Raw genomic sequence first — 19,026 nt, forward strand, 5'->3', positions numbered from 1 at the left:
TTTGAAGAATGTCAGTGATCAAACAGTTGATGGGCCCCATTGACATATTTTTTTCCCATACTAGCCACTAGCACATTGCTTTCCATAAAAAGTAACTATACTGCAATTAGTTCCTAAAAACTTTTTAGGAAGTAACGCAATATTTGTAATGCATTTTTTAAAAGTAACTTTCCCCAACACTGCTTATAAGTGTTATGATTTGAGTGAATGTTCAGTATGTTGGCGTATGGAACAACACGCTATAGGACATTGTTACCATTGCAGGGGTCAAGCACATCCCTTATGCCAATGCCTCGAGTCTCTGTCCTACCAGCAGTAACAGATGTCCACAGCGCTAAAGCAACATTCATCCACACACTCTGTGTCTTTATGAATCATTCATGGAGGCACCTGGGCCGAGCTCATGTGTTGTCAACAGACCACACACTGAGACTATGGTAATGTATCCAGAGACACAATCTCTTTAACACAAAAACTAAACGGTGTCTATTAGAATTATCCAAGCAACAGATGTAGCGTTTTATTTGGTGATGCTAGTGACGCAGAAACGGCATAAGCTTTAAAGCAGCACTATCACAAGATTTATTTTTGTTGAGAGGGTTTTTTTCTTGGTGGTGGCCATTGTGAAAACAAAGTACACTTTAGCATACTTATGGACATATGGTGGCCTACTTATTATGGAACAATATACTTTAAAAAAATATACCTACGAACACAATATTCGTAATTGCTAATAAATTAAATATTTTATTGTGTCAAATTTATATTAAATGCAGTTATATCTTTTTTGACCTACTTAAGTAGGACTTAATTAATTCCATAATTTATTTTATTGTTTTTACAAATAGTTAGTTAAACAGTACTGCTGAATGTATTGACAAGGATTTATGGTAAACTAAAATAAACTTTAATGTAATCTCAATTGAAACTTGTTTGTCATGTGTTTAAATATATTTGAAATTAGATTTGTAATAATGAAGTTGCGGTTTAGTACATTTAAAAATATTTGAAATATATTATCTGTAATATTGTGTTTTTACCAAGTTGAACATGTTCCTGGATTAACATCCTTGTTGATTCTGGAACAACATTCCAATCAACCAATCAAATTGGAGGGATAGGTTTACAATTAATGTCCAGGATTACAACAAGGGTTTGGCGCTTCTGCACCATTCTTATTCACCTATAATTTCCCTCTGGTTTTAGGGATAAGTCCCCGCGTCCCGCGTTACCCTCGATTTCCAGTTTTATCTGGTAGAAACCATGGAGTTTCCTAACCCAAGACGCTTTAATATATTGTGTGTTTCATTAGACAGGTGAGAAACTGTTTGGACTCATTCATCGACAGAAAACAAATCATTGTTATACAGCTCAACACAGTTAGTCTTTTTGTTTAAATCTCGTTTTCTTGATTTACAGGGAGTACCATATTTACCATGCCTAATATCGATCTACCTCACAACAGTGTGCAACAAGTGTCTCATATACTCACAGAGTAGCATTATAACAACTTTTCAACACACTCAAATGTATCTAATATGATAAAACAGCGCTGCGTTACCCCACATACGCAACCGGAAGAAGCGGTCTGCGGCATAATAAAAGCTCCACTGCAATTGACCCTTCGCAAGGAGCTTGATTGACAGGTGATCTGACCAATCATACTTCGCCATCCGCCATTTTGTCAGACAAACCCGTCAGGAGAGTTAGTAGATTAACATGGGAGGATTTGAACTTGAAAAACGACCTCTAGTGGCGAAAAATTACATAGTGTGCCTTTAAGTACACTTATGCCTTTTATTTAATTCGTTTTATATTATCTGCAAGTACGTTTTTTTTTTTAAATATGATTTTAAGATTTGAAGTACACAAGTGCCCATTCAATGCAATTAGGCGCACTTCTTTTCCAGTAGGCTACTCTCAAGACTTTTTGAAGTTCAAAACAAGCTGCGAGACATTTTATCTTGACTTCTATCTGCTGCCATTTGAAAAGGCAAGAGTAGGGCAAAATCAAAAGTTCTCAAAGCAAAACACACTCAGGCAGAAGAGTACCTATGTTTGCTCATTATCGAAGTTTGTCTGCAGGGGGGAGAGGGGCAGGACTTGCTGACTAGCGCTCTGTGCCGGAAGGAGGACTGGAGCGGAAAATGATATCACAGGGTGAGGCTGGCACACAATCTTGTCTGTGTGTTCCAGAAGCACCCAATAACTGGCTCTATTCTCAGCCCAGACCCCACTGTCACCCCACGCTGGTGAGCCGAGCAGCCACATGTGCTCAGGTGAACCTCGAAACATCACCACCTCGCAGCTGCGCAAGAAACGCCGCTTTATTTAGACCAGTCAGATTGGCAGATGAAAGGCGGTCGGCTAGAATGCAAATTGACACCCACACATTCAGACAGAAGTAGAAAATGCATTCAGATTCAGATCAGATGTTTCTGTTGTTTTCCTAAGGATCTCAGGACTAAATCGCTGTTTTTGTGTCATTGCAGTTCATCCCAAAAAGAAGAATCGACAGACGTGCGTGCGCAAGAGCCTGATATGCGCTTTCGCCATGGCCTTCATCATCAGCGTCATGCTCATCGCGGCCAATCAGATGCTGCGCAACGGCATGGAGTAGCGACACCACTGTGAGCGGGGCCGAGCCTGCATGTGCATGTCTGTCGATGAAGTTGTTGAAACTAACAAATAAACACTCGAGAAACAAAACCAAACACCTCACTACTGAAAAGAGGAGCTTTTTATTCTTTTTTTAATTTATTTGTATTCTCCTGTTACTTTTCCACGCGGACCAAGTGACGCAGGAAGTGTACGGCGAGCCAAGCCAGCATGTTACACGGGGCCTCATCTCTCAGGCAGGGACTTTAAAGGGCTGACTTTCTGCTTGTTTCGTGCCACCTCTGCTCTGTTCCCTAATGCAATAAAACGCAGGAGTTCATAAGCACCTCTCCTGCGACGCCATCTCCTCCGTGGCTCCAGATATTTCAGCCGGGATTCGCTGACGACGAGCTTCTGCTGGGTTCGGGGTCTGCTGTCGATGTTGGAAGGCAAAAGTAATTGGCAACTCATTACACCTTTGTGGAGGGAGGGTTACAGAATCCACTCCGGAGACTATTTATGTCTGCTCTTGCCAGAGCGCTTCTCTGGTTTAGGGGATGGTGGGAGGCTGAGGAAGGAGCGCTCGTTGTAGTCCATAATTAAATTCATATAACGTTAGTCGTCAGCTTCAAAAATCCATGAGCCTGACTCATAGTTTTGATCATTTCGAATGTGTTCTGCTATTTGATTGTGCGATCTTACCATGTCTAATGCTTTTTCTGAAGTGGTTTGTAATGAACACGCCCACGTGAAGTATTGAAACGCCACAGAAAGTTGCACAGATTTCCACAGAATTGGAACTACCGCCATTCAGAAGTTCTACTCATTCCCCACTATGTTTGTTCAGTGCACAACGGTAGAGCATGGCACTAGAAACAGGTTTGATTCCAAGGGAATGCACATAATTATATATAAAATAGATTATATCCTGAATGCATTGTAGGTTGCTTTGGATAAAAGAGTACCAAATGCATTAATGGAATTGCTGAAAAAATAATATTTTGATTTGTTTACTAGTAAAAAGATATCTAAGTTTTCTTAAAACATTATTTGCAAAATTGCATAATTTTTTTTTAAAGAATATATGTTATATAAACAATTATATATTTAATTAAATATTATAAACGTTCAATTAAAAATGACACCTTGCACTTTTGCTTCAGAAGTATTTGTTATTTTTTTTATAATTTTTGTGGCTACATGTTAATGAAAAAAATACGGAGCCCTGCACATGTCATGCAGGGAACAAAAATGTATATTGTGGCCACAGATTTAACAATTAATTAACATGACGTACTCAGCACGTTTTACTAATCGAAGCCACGATTTACTAAAACAAGAGAACAAATTCTTAATTCGTGGCCATGATATATTTTTGCCTCCGTAGAAAACAGCAAAAATACTGCTAAAATGGATTAAAAGAAGATACGTTTATCAAGTAGATTTGAAAAAATTATACATTTTAACTTCAGTTTTATAATATATATTATTATTGTGTATGTGTGGATATATCATCTTATACAGTTTTATCTTGTTTTAAGAGTATTTAGACATTTTTAATGGGAAACAAGAGTAAGATACTGATGAAAGAAAACAATTTTAGCTCATTTGATTATGCTTTCAGCTACCAATAAGACTGTGGTGTACACTCTCAGGTCTGTTTAAATCCATTCCAAATGTTTCCTGCCAAAATTAGATCAGAAAATGTTGGCAGGTTTCGTCTCAACCTAGTAATGTGTGGAGAACAAAATGTGTGCTTTCTTGGGGTTTGCAGTACGTCACGGCGCTTGATGTGGCTTAATGGTACTTGATGGCCAGTTATTGCTGTTTCAGGGTTAAACTTGTTGAGATGCACATTTTCAGCATTCCTGAAAAAGTTTAGGATGGCTCTCGGATTGTTCTAGTAATGAGCTTGGGTTGTTTTAATTGGGGCAGTACCAGTGTATCTCCATACACCCAAACCCATCAGAAAAATCTTAGTTATGTGTATGGTACATGTTCATATTGCATCTCTGCGTCTGCATTAAAGCCACGGTAGCATTGCATTGTTGATGTTTTAAAAGATGTGTACAGCCACAGAAATGTAACGAAGATGCTTCAAGTCTTCAAAAACAGGATTGTATAAGGAAAAAGAATGATAATGGAAGATGATTGTATCTTTCCCATAGGTGCGATGGCTAAAACTCTGTGCCTGATGCAGTTCTTTTCTTTGTGTTTCATGAATGTCAGTCTCCTTTAGACACCTGTAGAAAACACACTGGTGTATGTTCTCCACCATGTTTCCTGAGGTCTGCTTCTACTTTATTATGCATGTGAATTAGCAGAACTCTGTAAATAGAGCTTTACATGTGTGTTTTCTGTTTGTGCATGATAGTTTAAAACGGTACAGTCATTCTGCACAGATCTTGTCAGGCCTACTGAGGGGCCGGCTGAAAACAACACACGTCTGCCAGCTCTCCGTTCTGACTAAAGCCATATTTGTCTGCACAGGTGTACTGAAGAGAATAAAGCTGAATACACTGAAATTATAAAGGTATAATGTCAGTCCAACCCTTTTTTCCCTCACTCAAATGTTGATCCATGTGCAGTTGAAGCGAGTGGGCATTTCATGTTGGTGCAATAGCGACACCTGGTGGTTTGAACTGATGAATTCATTGTGTTTGTCCTCATACTGTCCTTGTCTGATCCAGAATGTAACATTAGCTTGTAGCATTCAACTAAAGATCTGGATGGGTTGATAAAAATAATATATACTATGTGTTTGCATATTTTGATTATTTTGATCTCCACAATTATGTGGTGAATGTAAAAAAAATATACATTGATTATATTTTAGAGTTGGAGCATTGGGTTGGGATTTTAGAAATTTAGGAATGTTAATACTAATTACACAGCCAATTATTTCAGTTCATGTCATTGTCTTATTTAGGCTAAAGACAATATTGTGAAATGGCCTTTTTTGATAATTAGGACAATAATGTTGTGAACAAAATATCCCAAGAAATTAGACTGAACATAAGAAAGACAGAGTTCTGTATTTTAAGTGGGTTAATTGTATTTCAAATGAAGACTTTAGAGTTTGGAAAACAAGGGTGATGATGTGGTACATTTAATTTAGCCTAATTATAAGAACAAATGTATATACCCATATTCACTTAATGATAGATCTGTACACTTTGCATGCAGAATATTTATCTACAGTATGTAGTTTAAGACTAGCTGCCCATAGATTTAATATACATAATCAAACATGTACAGGACAAATGCATAGAGTTTATGCAATAAAAAGCATTTTTGTAATATTTGTGGCATCTTCACTGATTCCCTACTGTTTCCTAAATAAATAAATAAACAAACGGATGATAAACGCAATTGATCAGGCTGTATTAATAACCCTGTTTTTGTTGTACTCTATCATCATGATCAATGCAGTGCTGAAAAAACAAATGGTCCGCTTTATTATGAGTGCATGATTTGAATAGACGGACACAAGTATAACATCGATATTGTTCCACTGTTACAATGGAGGCTATTGCAGAGTCAACCGCTGAGTCTCTTAGCAACAGACAGCAGTGGGGTTTTAGATTGGTTGAGTGAATGATTCAGTGACTCGTTCATAAAGACAGTCAGTTCTCGCCATCTATTGCATAACGATGCTGTGTGCTTCCACCTACTGGAGGTACCAGGTTACAACACCCTTTAGAGACATTCAAAGCAGTGCCATGACCAGTAAAACAGCGGCTTGTGAGTGATAGACTTACCGTTTTTAATGGCATCCGCTGTAAAAAAAAAACAACAACCTTTGATCACTTATAATTTCCACAGCTCATATTGTAAGGAGTTTTGTCTACGGAAGTTTCTTGGAAATATATTTTTGCAGTGTTTTGTCAGCAGAACAATCCAAAAATAAACAGAATTTAATTAAATAACAGCCTGCTATAGCCTAGCCTACTCAGGGAAGAGATGTGTCTACCACTCGTTTTAATTAGGCCTACAGTTAAAAGACAGCGCTGCTGTGTATGGGTTTATCTAAGGTGTTTTCTGTGAATATGCGTGACTTCTGATTTATTATAAATAACGAGGAAAAATATAGGCCTATAAGTGCAGGAAACGGTAAAACTGTTTGAGCTACAATTTATAGCCTATATTTATATAATTAAGAGAATAAATTAAAACAATGTGGTAAGAAACACCAGTTACAATATCAAGCAGCATAACGGGCTGTTTGTACAGCTAGAAATAACCCTGTGGAAATAACTGGAAGCGTTGACACCGACCGGAAAAGCCAGACAGATTATAATTACAAATGGCCGCGCCCACGCTTACCTCGACCGCCTGTGGAACGCTCTCGTCCAATCAAAATTTGAGCACCAGAGCCAAATTGGAGTTATACAGCACAAAGACAAATGGTATGATTTTCTTTGTATGTTGTTGTTGCCAAAATACGAAGCCATTACCGCACTTATTCACAAAGATAAGCCATCTCTCAGCTCTGAGGGTGAATCAAAAAGTTAATGAACCAATGATGAATCATGATGCTCAATATTAACCGTGATGAACTATGGAGGCGTATCATATTTTTAAATGATTTACTCTTGTGCTATGAACTCCAAAGTCATTATGTGTATTTGAGAGTTATGAACCACTACAATTACTCACTGCTTCACAGCTTACCATGAAATGAAACAAGCCTCTACAACAAAGAAAATCCATAAACCAATATACAAAGAAAATTCATAAAACGATATACAGCAGAGCTGTCTATACAGATGCCAGTGTTGTTTAATATGGAAAGATGAAAAAGAATATTTGCCCTAATTTGAGTTGTAAATTCATAATATACAGCAGTTGAATATTTAACAGCTCTCAAACATGTGGCACGGCTCACATGACTGGGAGTTGTCAGTCACAGAGAGCCTGAAGCATCACAGCAGGAGAGGTTTGGCTCAGTGGTGGGAGGCGCTCGCTCGGAGGGTCGATTAGTATGCACAGTTGATGTTCTTTTAAGTTAGAACAGCCTTACCATTGCTGAAGGAAGGATTGTTGCGTGAGGAAGCTCAGCTGGTGCTTTTTGACACAACCTCCTGTCACTGGAACATCGCAGTGTTTGGCACAAATCTTAAAATGATACCCTAAAATGTTTTTCTGGAGGGCAACTTTGATCTTTAGATATACCGCTGTGTTGCTGCCACCAGTTCCTCAGGTAAAGCAGCAAGTGTGGTACTTCTATAGGGCGCTAAACTTCTCTTTTAGACATTGAGCTCTACAACTGTGCAGTTCACCATTTTATTCAAATCAGTATTTAAAATGGAAGACGTGTGTGTGTGCAACTACATCTGAAGAAAATGTTGTTGCATGTACAGTTTATGACTCATTTAACGTGTTCTTGTGTAACTTGGTCGACAATCCCTGACGATCATTTTCCCATATTCCCTTCGCCTACATACTGGCCTTGTTGCTTTAGAGTGTGGTTCAAAATAACAGTATGACTACTACAGGATCCATTCAGCAGAAGTTAGAGCTCAGTTACCATAGTTACTGTTAAACTGCACATATCATAATGCTATTCTCATGAAGGGCTACTGTATAAAAAATATGCAATAAATAACATATTTCCAGAGCAAAAAAGAAATTGGACTGGGATCCAAAGCTGATGATAGTGGGAACCTAAAAACAAGAGAATGGAAGAAGAAAAACAGATGGTACAACTAAAAATTAAGTCCAAATAAAGGCTCCTTGAACCTGTTTTTCAGGATACAAACTAAATTTTCATGTATTTAATTTAAGAGTAGATTTAAATGATGCATACAATAATGTATAGAGTACTTGCAATACAGCAGTCAATCATTTACAATGTTTAGTTGTCTTTTGGTTTCAGCACACAAAATTTGAGTCACATGTTTGTTCTCATGGTTGAACCTCAAATACCCTATTGCAAACTAAGGGAACTTCAACATATAGTTCTAGTGCCTCAAAATCTTTGCATTGCATTGAGGTTACTTTGGGAACTGTTGATGTTCTTTAGAGTTCTTCCAGGAACTTATGGAATCCAACGTTCCTCAGAGAACTGTCCTTTTGGAACGTATGTCTAGAGTTTCTCCAGAAGGAGGAAATCTGAGGAACCTGAATGGTGCCTCAAATATCTTTTAATCTTTTGTAACGTGGAATGTAGCAAGACCGAAAACTAAACAAACCCGAACAAGATCTGCACCCCTTCGGCTCGAGTTCCACAAAACTGAATCAAGTTCCCAAACACTTGATGAAGGTCATTGAGATTTCCAACTTTCTAAGAGCACTGACTCATTGCCCTTGGTCCTGTTTCATTAAATTCTTGATGTTCCACTTCTGGCCAGTGCACGAACGCAGGATCAGAGCGTAGCCGAAGTAGACATTAGCCGGCACTACCTCGAGACAGCGTCCTGTAGCTCGGTTGATGATTGATTCATTCTTCAGGGAACAAAAATAAAAAGAATAATTTTACTGACCAAAGGCAAAAGGACAATTTTTTTTACAAAGTGCTCTATATAAAACGTGACCCTTTCACCTGTGCAAAGTGCCAAGTTTTCTGGCGTACGCTAGAGACTTTCTCACAGTTCAGGAGCTGTGGGTAGTTGCTGATTTTATCATCCACCACACACCGAGTATCTTCGCCAGTGCTTCCCAGAGGACCCAGGAAAAGATAACCCTCCTTAGTGTAGCGACCCAGCTACAAAATAGACCACAGAGGGGATAGTGTAAATTTATTTAATTCAGTGATTTGGTAACTGGGTCACTGAGTCATTCAGGGGCATTTTGGCACCCTAAGCTGATACTGTTTGCCAGATAGTATTTGGCAGTTAGGGCTATTTCCATATTGACAAGTAATTTATTATAATCATTAGGAATGTCAGGCACCAGAGCTAATAAGAAAACTGGTCAAGACTAGATCTGGGAGTTATGGCCTCCAGATTGAATTCAAAACAGAAAATATAGGTGTTTTCTTATTTCTTGTCATCTAGGCGTAAACTATTTCCAGAGTGAGTAGGGGTTTAGTGGAGGTCAGGTATAGCTGTGAGGAGTGTGACTCTACCTGAGGGCCCCAGCCATGGCAGGGGTGCAGAGTTGCCGTGTGGTTTTCCTTTATGCCCTGGTCCACACACAGATGGGTCACGTTGGTATTCCGAATCTAGAACACAGTAAAATAGTTTGGCTCGCTTTTTGTTTGTTAATAAGTTATTCTCTCACTATGAAACCTGTTTGGATAAGCCTTTTTATTATAAGACCTAAATAACTAAATGCTAAAGTGATAGTTCACACAAAAATATTTTACTCACCCTGATACCATATTACTTTCTTTCTTCCATGAAACACAAAGGAGATAATTGGAAGAATGTTCACATAGTTTTTTTCTTCTATACAACAGAAGTGAATGGTGAACATTTGGTGCTGTCAAGCTCCAAAAAGGACAAAAAAAGCACTATTAAAAATTTCCACAAATGTTGTTCATATGACTTAAAACACTATATTCCAAGGCTTCTGATGCCATACAAGAGTTTTGTGTGAAGAATAGACTGAAATCCAGTCAGGTTTGGCAGTTTGGTGTCACAACTTTCACTTAAATTAAATGTTGTGACTATTTTTGAATGAACGCATATAAAACCTGAGAGCTGAAGATGATTGGTAAGCCAAATAATATTTTTTTAATTTAGTTTACACACACTATGCATTCGTTTGGACTATGCAAAGACTTTTATTTACTTTTATAGGGATTTTTTTGTCACTTTTTTTTTTAGCTTGACAGCCCCAGTCTACCTTCACTTTCATTGTATGGAAAAGTGTGCTGAGGACATTCTTAAAAAAAAAATAGTTTTGTTTCATTAAAAAAAAAAATCATATAGGTTTGAAGGACATGAGGGTGAGACTACTAAGTGAAGAAGGTTCTTCCAATAAAGCCTGTGGCAACTGTTAATCAAAGACCCTAGTGTAAAGGTGCAGTCAATTTGTGAACATTTATTATCTATTGTCATCATTATTGTATCGATGTATGAAGCACAGTTCACACAGAAGTCACTTTCAAACTAAGCAACTTTCTGTTGATCAACATGGCGAATCTGCATGACCAAAATGAACTGTTGTGAAATCTGCTTGGGGGAAATCATTTGCCCATGAACATTTGCAAACAATGGCAAATTTGAGCCACCTTTAGTCATTAGTGACGCTTACTTCTCCATAAAAGAGAGTGTTGTTGTATCTCCTCATCTCTGGATAGATATTGTCGAGGTACCACTCAAAGCTTTTGCACTGGAGTCTTTCCCTGAGCGCTAGTCTCTGGGATACATCTCCATAGTCAATGCCATGGTTCTGTAGAGACAAAAAAGTAAAAGTATGAAATGTTATACTATTTATTATAACCTATTATAATGGTGGAAATATGTTATGCGTTTACCTTCATTGGGAGGTTCCATGCCAAATAAACATTAGATTTGTATTGGTCCATCCAGACTTCTGCCACTCGAAGAGCATTGCGTCTAGTGTGAAAGGCGATGTTACTGTGGTAGGGCTTTTTTGTTCTAGCAATATGGGCCACTCTGGAACAGGGCAGAACTTCCATGCTCCCCCCACACAGCCAAACCTGGGATTTGAAAATATACACACACCTATACACACCAGTTTTGGAATAATTTTTAAAGGAAAAAAGTTCAAATTCATTTTAAATGAAGGTTCTGTGGACTGAGCGTAGGGAGGCTAAGTTATGAATGCTCTACTTTAGTGGAGGGATGTGGGTGGCATACTAACCCTGATTCCCAGCTCTATATTTTCGCCTCCATACACGTCCATCCCAGCATCCAGAAGGCCCAACTCCCCAAAGTATTCCCGGTTTACCACAAAAGAGCAGCCTATCATTGCGGGCGTCCTAAAAATACAGATTTTACACTTTGTATTTTCAATGTTGTTTTTTTCTCTGATATACTGAATAATTAATGAAGAAATGATGAAGGTCAATATTGATAAATAATTATAAATAATTGAAAATAATATGAAATTTAAAGCAGTGAATTGTTTTATTTCTAACTGATTTTTTGGTTTATATGGTGTATGTGAATTCGTACATTTTTCAGAGAAATTCTTTATTGTGAGATCTTTTTGCATTTAAGAGAATATAGTAAGCACTTTTACACTGTGTTAAGACCACTTGTAACGTCCACTCGATTTTTTGTTATCTCTCTTCTGAACTGGGTGAAATTGCTGAATTGCAGTGCCAAAGGTACACAGTGTGAAACAATACTGTGCAAGACTATTGTAGCGAGTTGTTTAGCAACATAAAACCAGTCACAAACTAAACAATGCTTACCTCATTAAATATTAATATGCTTTCTACAGACCCATATACTTTCTATGCACTCTGTTTAGCATCAGCCTTGGAGTGAAACACTTGAAAATACTCCCATGAATTATCCTTCTATTCTTTCTTTTTTGTTCCAGAAAATTTAAGACGACAAGAGCAGATACATGAGGTGACATTTCCAAAGCTGGACAAGCAACTCCTCATATTAAAACTTGTGTCCTGTACCTGCACATATGTATAGTGTGAACTTTTGCCAATATTAATTAATAACCCATAGTATGAACAATGTGAAACCCAGGATCGCGTTCAGAATGTGAAAAGTCCAGTAGGATCATACCTGATAGGTGCAGAAGTGTCCCCTTCATCCCACCACTCTTTCGGTGGGCTAATGTACATACACCAGAGCTCCCAGTTATATCCGTGGCCTGAGTTCTCATAACGTTCCAGCTCAAACGTCTCGTCTTTAATGTTATCTATGGACGGCAGGATGATTCTCTTGTGGTTCTCCTTGATTCTAGACAGAACTGGTTCAGCCCTGACAAGGGGATGTAGAGGTTAGAATCAATATAAGCAAAGCTGTGTTTCACAGTGCTAACAACACTTCTTCAGCTCTGCTGTGGAGCTAAATCTAATCCTGGCTTGAGAATGTGTTAGTGTGTGTTTCTCACCTCACATCAGCCAATTAGATGGACCTACAGAGGGCACATGGACCCTGTTTACACATAGTATTAAAATCTGTTCCATCTGAACAGAAGCGCACAGCACTAAATATAGGTGTGAACAGGGTCCACAACGCTTAATAATCTAATTACAGAAAACCCATTTGTAGGTTGTCAAAAAAAGCATGTGACGACATGCTGGGGAAAATAAAAACATTTAAATCAGCCCAAGATGGTATGGTCTTAACATGCTGGTCTAAGTTGCTCTCGGGTTAGTTTTAAAGGGTATTAAACCACTTTCAGATGGTCCTAAACCAGTTAAAACACCAGTTTTGCAAGGCTGGGAGTTCAACTAGACCTTCTGAAGGACCAGCTTGGCCAGGATGTAAGACCATCTTAAACCAGCTAAAACAGTTTAATCCAGTTAAAACATGCCATGTTCGTGTCCCGCTCGGGACGGGGCGAGTAGGACCGGAGGGGTTACATAAGGCTTTAAAAGAAAATAATTGTTTGGTTTCAGAAAATTGTCTACAATACTAAATATGTTTTAGAGAAAATATTTTTTGTTTGTTTGTTTTTCCAAATTTTGTAGGCTATGCTTTTTCTTTCTTATTTTGACTTCATAAACACACTTTACCACTAACAAAATGATTAATGCATGAAGTCACATATTTAGAGACCCTCCATTTGATATCCAATCAGACGTAACAAGAAACATTTTATATGCATGGTACTATTGGTTTAAACTGCTGTCTGTCTCAGCTGAAAACTTGAGTTTAGATCACCCAAGACGGATGTTAATACCAGGTGTAAACAAGGCCTGAGGAGTCAAAGTGAGAGTAAGACCATTTATAAAACCAGCAGCATCGCGTAGCAAGTGCTAGATTCTCACCATGCCGGCGTGAACTCAACATGGGCATCAAAGAAGCCAGTCACCTCCCCAGTGGCCACTTTCCAGCCCTCGATGCGAGCTCGGATGAGGCCCTCTCTCTTCTGATTGCGCACTACTTTGATAAGACCCGGGTAGCGCTTGTTGACGTACTCCTCCAGTGGCCCTTTCAGTTGCACTGTCATGCATAAACACACACACATAAACGGTAAAGAGGGAGAAATCTCGTTTCATGGCGCATGAGTGCTCGTCGCTGTGTTTAAACCACAGCAGTGGGATTGTCTCCTACGCCAAAACTCTTCCTTGCCTTTGATCTGTGCTACGGGGATCCACACCATCCCCCTGGAAAACACGTTCTTGGAAAGCGTTCCCTTTCCCCATGCACGTTAAACACTGTCATCTGTATTCCGAGTGACAAACTGTGAATCACTGACATTATGAGGACAGATATGGGTGTGTTTCTCGCCTGCCCCCTCATTTTAGCAAATGCGGGCTTTTCCCCCCTGCGCTGATGGACGGTTGGCCCTCCGCCACCGGCTCATGCCAACAATGTGATGGAAATTGAACTGTCTCTCTAGGAAGGCCTGAGCACACACTTTGATACAATAGACAAGCATAGCCATGCGCAACGTGAGCAAAGGGTGCTTTGGCGAAATACTCCAGTTTATCAGTGTTGACACTCGCGCTCAAATACAGCACAATGGATTAAACTCTGTCAGAATGGTTTAAGAAACTAGATTTTTGCATTTTCTACTTGCTATGTGGATTCTAAGGTGTTCTTATGGGTTTTTAGTTCATTACTATACAGTTGCAAGGAGTATTTGGGGGTTTTCCTAATGGTCCAAGGCAAAGGAACCTAGCCATCTAATGGTGTGCTCAAGTCCTTTCGGACGTTCAGTTAAATCCACATGGCCACCACAATGTCATAATTATGGGTGGAAAACTCTGGATTTTCTTTGATCCCAGAGTTTATAAATTGGGGTCAGGTCAGTGATAAAACTTGGCAGATACAATGGGTGCAGCATCTGTAGTTGACAGTAAATTGACAATAAAATGTATGAAATTACTATTTGATAGAATTTATTACAATTCAGTTGACATCTTTAGAAATAATTTTGGTTTTTGGTTTAAATGTTTTTTTTAAACGCACACACTCTTGATGCACATTCATCATTGTAGAAGTAGAGTTAAAAAAAACCTTGCTGTATTTTTTGTAGAAAAGGTACATTGACATCTTGCTCCAATCAAAGTTATTTGAACGCACTGACATCGTAATTACGACTTCCCAACTGGTAAATACAAACTTTCCAAGAGGACTTTTTCAAACCATTTTATGGTTCACCAGAGAAAAAAATGTGAATAACCACTAAATATGTTTTTGTACCTTGTTGATTAAAGCCAACATTATTTTACCGTCATCACTGTTGTCATCCACCAAGATGATCTCCTTTAGAAGATGAGCCGGTGTGTGGTTGACGGCTGAATGAACTGAGCGCAGGATGACGGACAACGCCTCATTTACGAAGATGAAGATGATGGAAATCTGTGGCAGGTCACGGGGATAAAAGGACTTTTTGCATCTGTAAAAACACACATAATTATGGACATTCACAGAAGATCTTCTCAATATCTTTGAAACAAATCACCTCCTTGACGCTTTTGGTGCACTAGAATTTGTGAACCCTTTCACTCCCTAACAGAAGGAAAGCCACGTCTGGCTTTGCTTATTTGCACATTTTCACTGTAGAAATTACATAGCCTAGCGAGGCTCAAATATGAAGCTTATTTATAGAATCTCATTTAGTTGAACTTAGAAACCGTAAATTTCACTCTCCTCTCCAGTCTTGGTATATGGAAAATCTCATATGCAAATGGTTCTAGACATTCTAGATACATTATAACAATACATTTCTGTTAATAAATGACAAATATAAAAATGTATAAAATATTATATCTCATCTTTGCTGGTCAGTTACATCAAAGAGCAACTGTAAAAAAAATAATAGATATTTTCGAGATAAAAGAAAAAGGTCACTGGTACTAACTTGCTGGGCCGATAATCTGGAATAGATCTATCCAGAGAGATTTTGTCACTCAGAAATGCATTGTAGCCATATTTCTCCCTCAGGTATTTGGCCTCCTTTTCTTCTGTCGGTGTAAGTGTGGCTGGTATACCTCCTCTACCTCGGCCTCCAAAACCTTCGATGAGTCCAAGAGAATTGGACAAACCTATTCAACATAAATGATTAAATTAATTCAATGGTTTTCTTGTTTCGTGAAAGGGCATTTTTGTGAATTATGATCAGACTTTACGTATTATACAGTATGTAGCTTTGTGGAGCTGTTTGTGATTATAAAGGAGATACCATTCAGTTGTCTGTACACCACATCTTCCAGTGACCCCAGTCTTTTCAAGAGCACATCATGAGTGATGCTTGTCTCCTGAGCAGATCCATTCAGATACGTCTGTCCTCTCGCATCAGCAGCCGCCTGTTGACCAACAGCTTTGGTTGTGCGTAAATTGCACTTGCCCCAAAAAGTGATGAAGCCAGCCACCGTAAACACATTCAGCACCAGTAAGATTTTCCATCTTCTCATCACAAAGGCCATGAAAAATGTTGGTGTTCGGAATCCGGAGAATCGCATCTTGAAAGACATTTCATACACAAATTTAACTTGTGATGTTTACTGAACTGATTATTGATGGACACAGACAGGAAATCAAAAGGAGACTAGAATAGGAAAATTACATGGGCTTGACTCAAACTCTACCGAGAGGCATGGCAGGCAATCACACGTCATTCAGCAGTTACATCTTTTTAAATAATGGCCACTGCACTTTAGTGTAGCGCTGTTAAATGACTGCGAAACAGATATCATATATGCCGGTGCTACTTTTGTGTGTGGACCCTTTTCACAGACTGAGATGATGCGTTTTAACAGTCATCAACAACGTAAATCCTGCAAAGTCTAATGTACATTTATAACACTTTGTATTATTTTGCATTTGCATCAATTTACAAAAAAACGATTTAACGCTGCTGTGAGGGTGTTTCTAATGCGTCCATGAAAGTGGCGGTAAAATGTATAGGCTACTTTCTTTCTTCTGACTGCCTTCATCAATCTGACTCATTTTTTTCCTCTGTTTGAAAGTTGTAAAAACACAATTGTCGAGTTCTTCTTTTGCTATTTGAGCAAATGGGAACACAAAAAAATATTACATAGCCTAGTCTCTTATTCACCGCCATAGAAGTTTACCCAACTATGACGACTTCCGCTTCTGAAAAACCTGGAAATATGAAAAGGGTTCATCGTAGGCTATCACTCCGCTGTCTCTATAGGCCTATGGTCATATAAGCGCGAATTGGAATAATTAATTGACTTCATCTTTCAACTCAAAACGGTTATGTTTATGTTAAAAGGCCTCAGATGAGTAGCCTATACTTCATGGGGAACATAAAACTTTTGATACATGACTGGATGGACTCAGGGTCTCCAGATCCACGAACTGGTAGAGAGATCGATAAGAGGGAGGATATTAATCATAATAATATACAAACACATTTTAATAGCCCATTATTTATCTTCTCCATTATATTATTTATTATATATATATATATATTATTTCGTCTTCTTGCTAAATTGATTGTTGGCCAGACCTACATCATGGACTGTCTAAGTATAGGCTAATCAAATAATTTAACCCAATTGGTCAATATTTCCATTGTCCATGTAGCTAGACCTATTTAATATAGCACTATAAGCGGGATAATGTTTAGCCGATCTACATTGTCACAAAATAAACAATTTCAGGGTGATATATAATGACCGTACTCAACCTAAACGGTCATATTTTACATTTATAATTATCCATATAGCCCATGTTCCTAATAATTTAATATTTTGTTTCTTAACATTATTTAACATTAGCCTAATTTCTTCTGTCTAAATGTATTTATGCCGTCTGTAAATGCACATTCATAAGATAACACCCAAAAAAAATGTTCAGGTAGGCAGTTCACTAGCTATTGGTTTTAAGAAACAGGCTTCTGAAAATTAGACCCCTAGCCTACATTATTTGAATGTCCATACCCAACTGCTTCATCTGACCAAGAGCAAATGTAACTGACAACTTGAGTCATCGAGACTGTTATTGCGATAGGCTACTTGTTAATCGGCTGTTTTAGTTCATTGAAGAAATGTAGCCTACCACTCTCACTTACCATTTCGGATTGGTAAAATGCATCCTGCGCTTGAACATAGTGGAGTCCGCCTGTGCGCTTTCATCCGTATTCACAGGTTCTTAAGAATAAAATCCACATGGGAAATGTATTTACATATTTAAAAGAGTCCCAGCAAAGGTCCTTAACTGCAGTCATTCATCATAAGACACCTGTCAGTCAGATTCAACAAGAAGTCTTCAATGACAAACACAGCTGTTCTTCTTTGCTGGAAATAATGTCAAAATATGTTTCGAGAGGTCAGGCTTAACCTGTGTGTTTGCCCTGCATAAACAGATGTAAAATCCCTTCACCTCAGAGACTCCGCAGACGCAACATCGTCTCCAGCCGGATTCATCCACATCAAGCGCAGTGCTCATTATAAGCGCTATTTCATATCCCGCTGTTATGTGATGGTCCTTCCGTGCAACGATGATCCCGGAGCAGCCCGCATCTCGTGCCATCCACACTGTTTTCTGCAGTTAATGTGCCCCGTTAAATCGTTTTGTCCACATGATGCTGGATAGCGCCTCGGATGAGACTGATGGAAAACACGGAGTGGACGAGGCATGTGGAGCTTTGTGGAAATACAGAGCTGCTCACGCGCCACTCAACTCTGTTCACCTAATATTTATACAATCAAAAAAGATACATTACGAAGAAGATAATTACTTCCAAACTTAATATGTTTCTAGTCTAGTAGTTAATATGACGTGTTTTGAGTCAGTTTATAGACCTGAAAGGAATACAACTGCACTGTAAAAATGAAGATAGGCCTATGATACTTGTCTTGAGGTACCAATTTGGGGTAGGCTAGATTGGGACACTGGTGGAAGGACCCCTCCGGAGAACTTATGCACCTTTGTGGACTATGGAGAAATCACAGTCTTTGGAGGTATATGGGTTCCTAACCAAGAACTCCTCTTTTTGAAAAGGTTCCTGCTTCTTCAGAGGAACCAGTTTGCCACCCAAATGGTGCCTTGGGTATATTTTCATATTTACAGTAAAAATCATGTTGTTCCAAATCTGTGTGGCTGTATTGTTTCCCTAAACCCTAAAACAAGAATGGAGAAATTTGGCAGGATGCCCAAGGTGTTCTCTTCCATACAGTGAATATGAATGGGAATTGCAGACATTGACCAGCAAAATACAAAATAAAAGGAGTTCATATGAGTCTTCTGAATCCATATGATAGGTTGGCGTGTTGAACAGCCTGAAATTTAAAACAATGGGTCTCATTCACTAACACACACATTTGTGAATGAAATCTGCGTTCAACCCCTTAGGAACAACTGAGAAAAAAATCCATGCAAAAATCACAGGCCTACTCTGGGT

General features: G+C 38.6%; 2 protein-coding genes across 5 annotated transcripts in view; one reads left to right on the forward strand and one right to left on the reverse strand.

Annotated features, from left to right (window-relative positions):
• Nucleotides 1-5,900, forward strand: part of caln1 (calneuron 1) — a 53,967-nt gene extending 48,067 nt beyond the window's left edge. For all 3 annotated transcript variants that reach the window (XM_079611334.1, XM_079611333.1, XM_079611332.1), the window contains exon 6: nt 2,493-5,900. In XM_079611334.1, the coding sequence (XP_079467460.1) occupies nt 2,493-2,620 (128 nt within the window). In that variant the 3' untranslated portion in view covers nt 2,621-5,900. The remainder of the gene's footprint in view (nt 1-2,492) is intronic.
• Nucleotides 5,901-8,342: 2,442 nt separating this feature from the next.
• galnt17 (polypeptide N-acetylgalactosaminyltransferase 17) lies at nt 8,343-18,193 on the reverse strand. 2 transcript variants are annotated; one of them, XM_079611017.1, is made up of 13 exons: nt 18,006-18,180; nt 17,695-17,773; nt 15,838-16,117; nt 15,517-15,700; nt 14,885-15,051; nt 13,475-13,649; nt 12,261-12,458; nt 11,374-11,491; nt 11,024-11,209; nt 10,801-10,938; nt 9,668-9,763; nt 9,143-9,304; nt 8,349-9,045 (listed from the first exon to the last, which is right to left on the reverse strand). In XM_079611017.1, the coding sequence occupies exons 2-13, from the start codon at nt 17,695-17,697 to the stop codon at nt 8,899-8,901; spliced, it is 1,854 nt and encodes a 617-aa protein (XP_079467143.1). In that variant the 5' UTR covers nt 17,698-17,773; nt 18,006-18,180; the 3' UTR covers nt 8,349-8,898. The 2 variants fall into 2 exon arrangements, with proteins under 2 accessions (XP_079467142.1, XP_079467143.1); XM_079611016.1 differs by having other exon boundaries at nt 8,343-9,045; nt 17,695-18,193.
• Between the last annotated feature and the right edge of the window lie 833 nt (nt 18,194-19,026).

This window comes from Phoxinus phoxinus (genome assembly GCF_949152265.1).
Source record: "Phoxinus phoxinus genome assembly, chromosome: 4".
Lineage (NCBI taxonomy): Eukaryota > Metazoa > Chordata > Actinopteri > Cypriniformes > Leuciscidae > Phoxinus > Phoxinus phoxinus.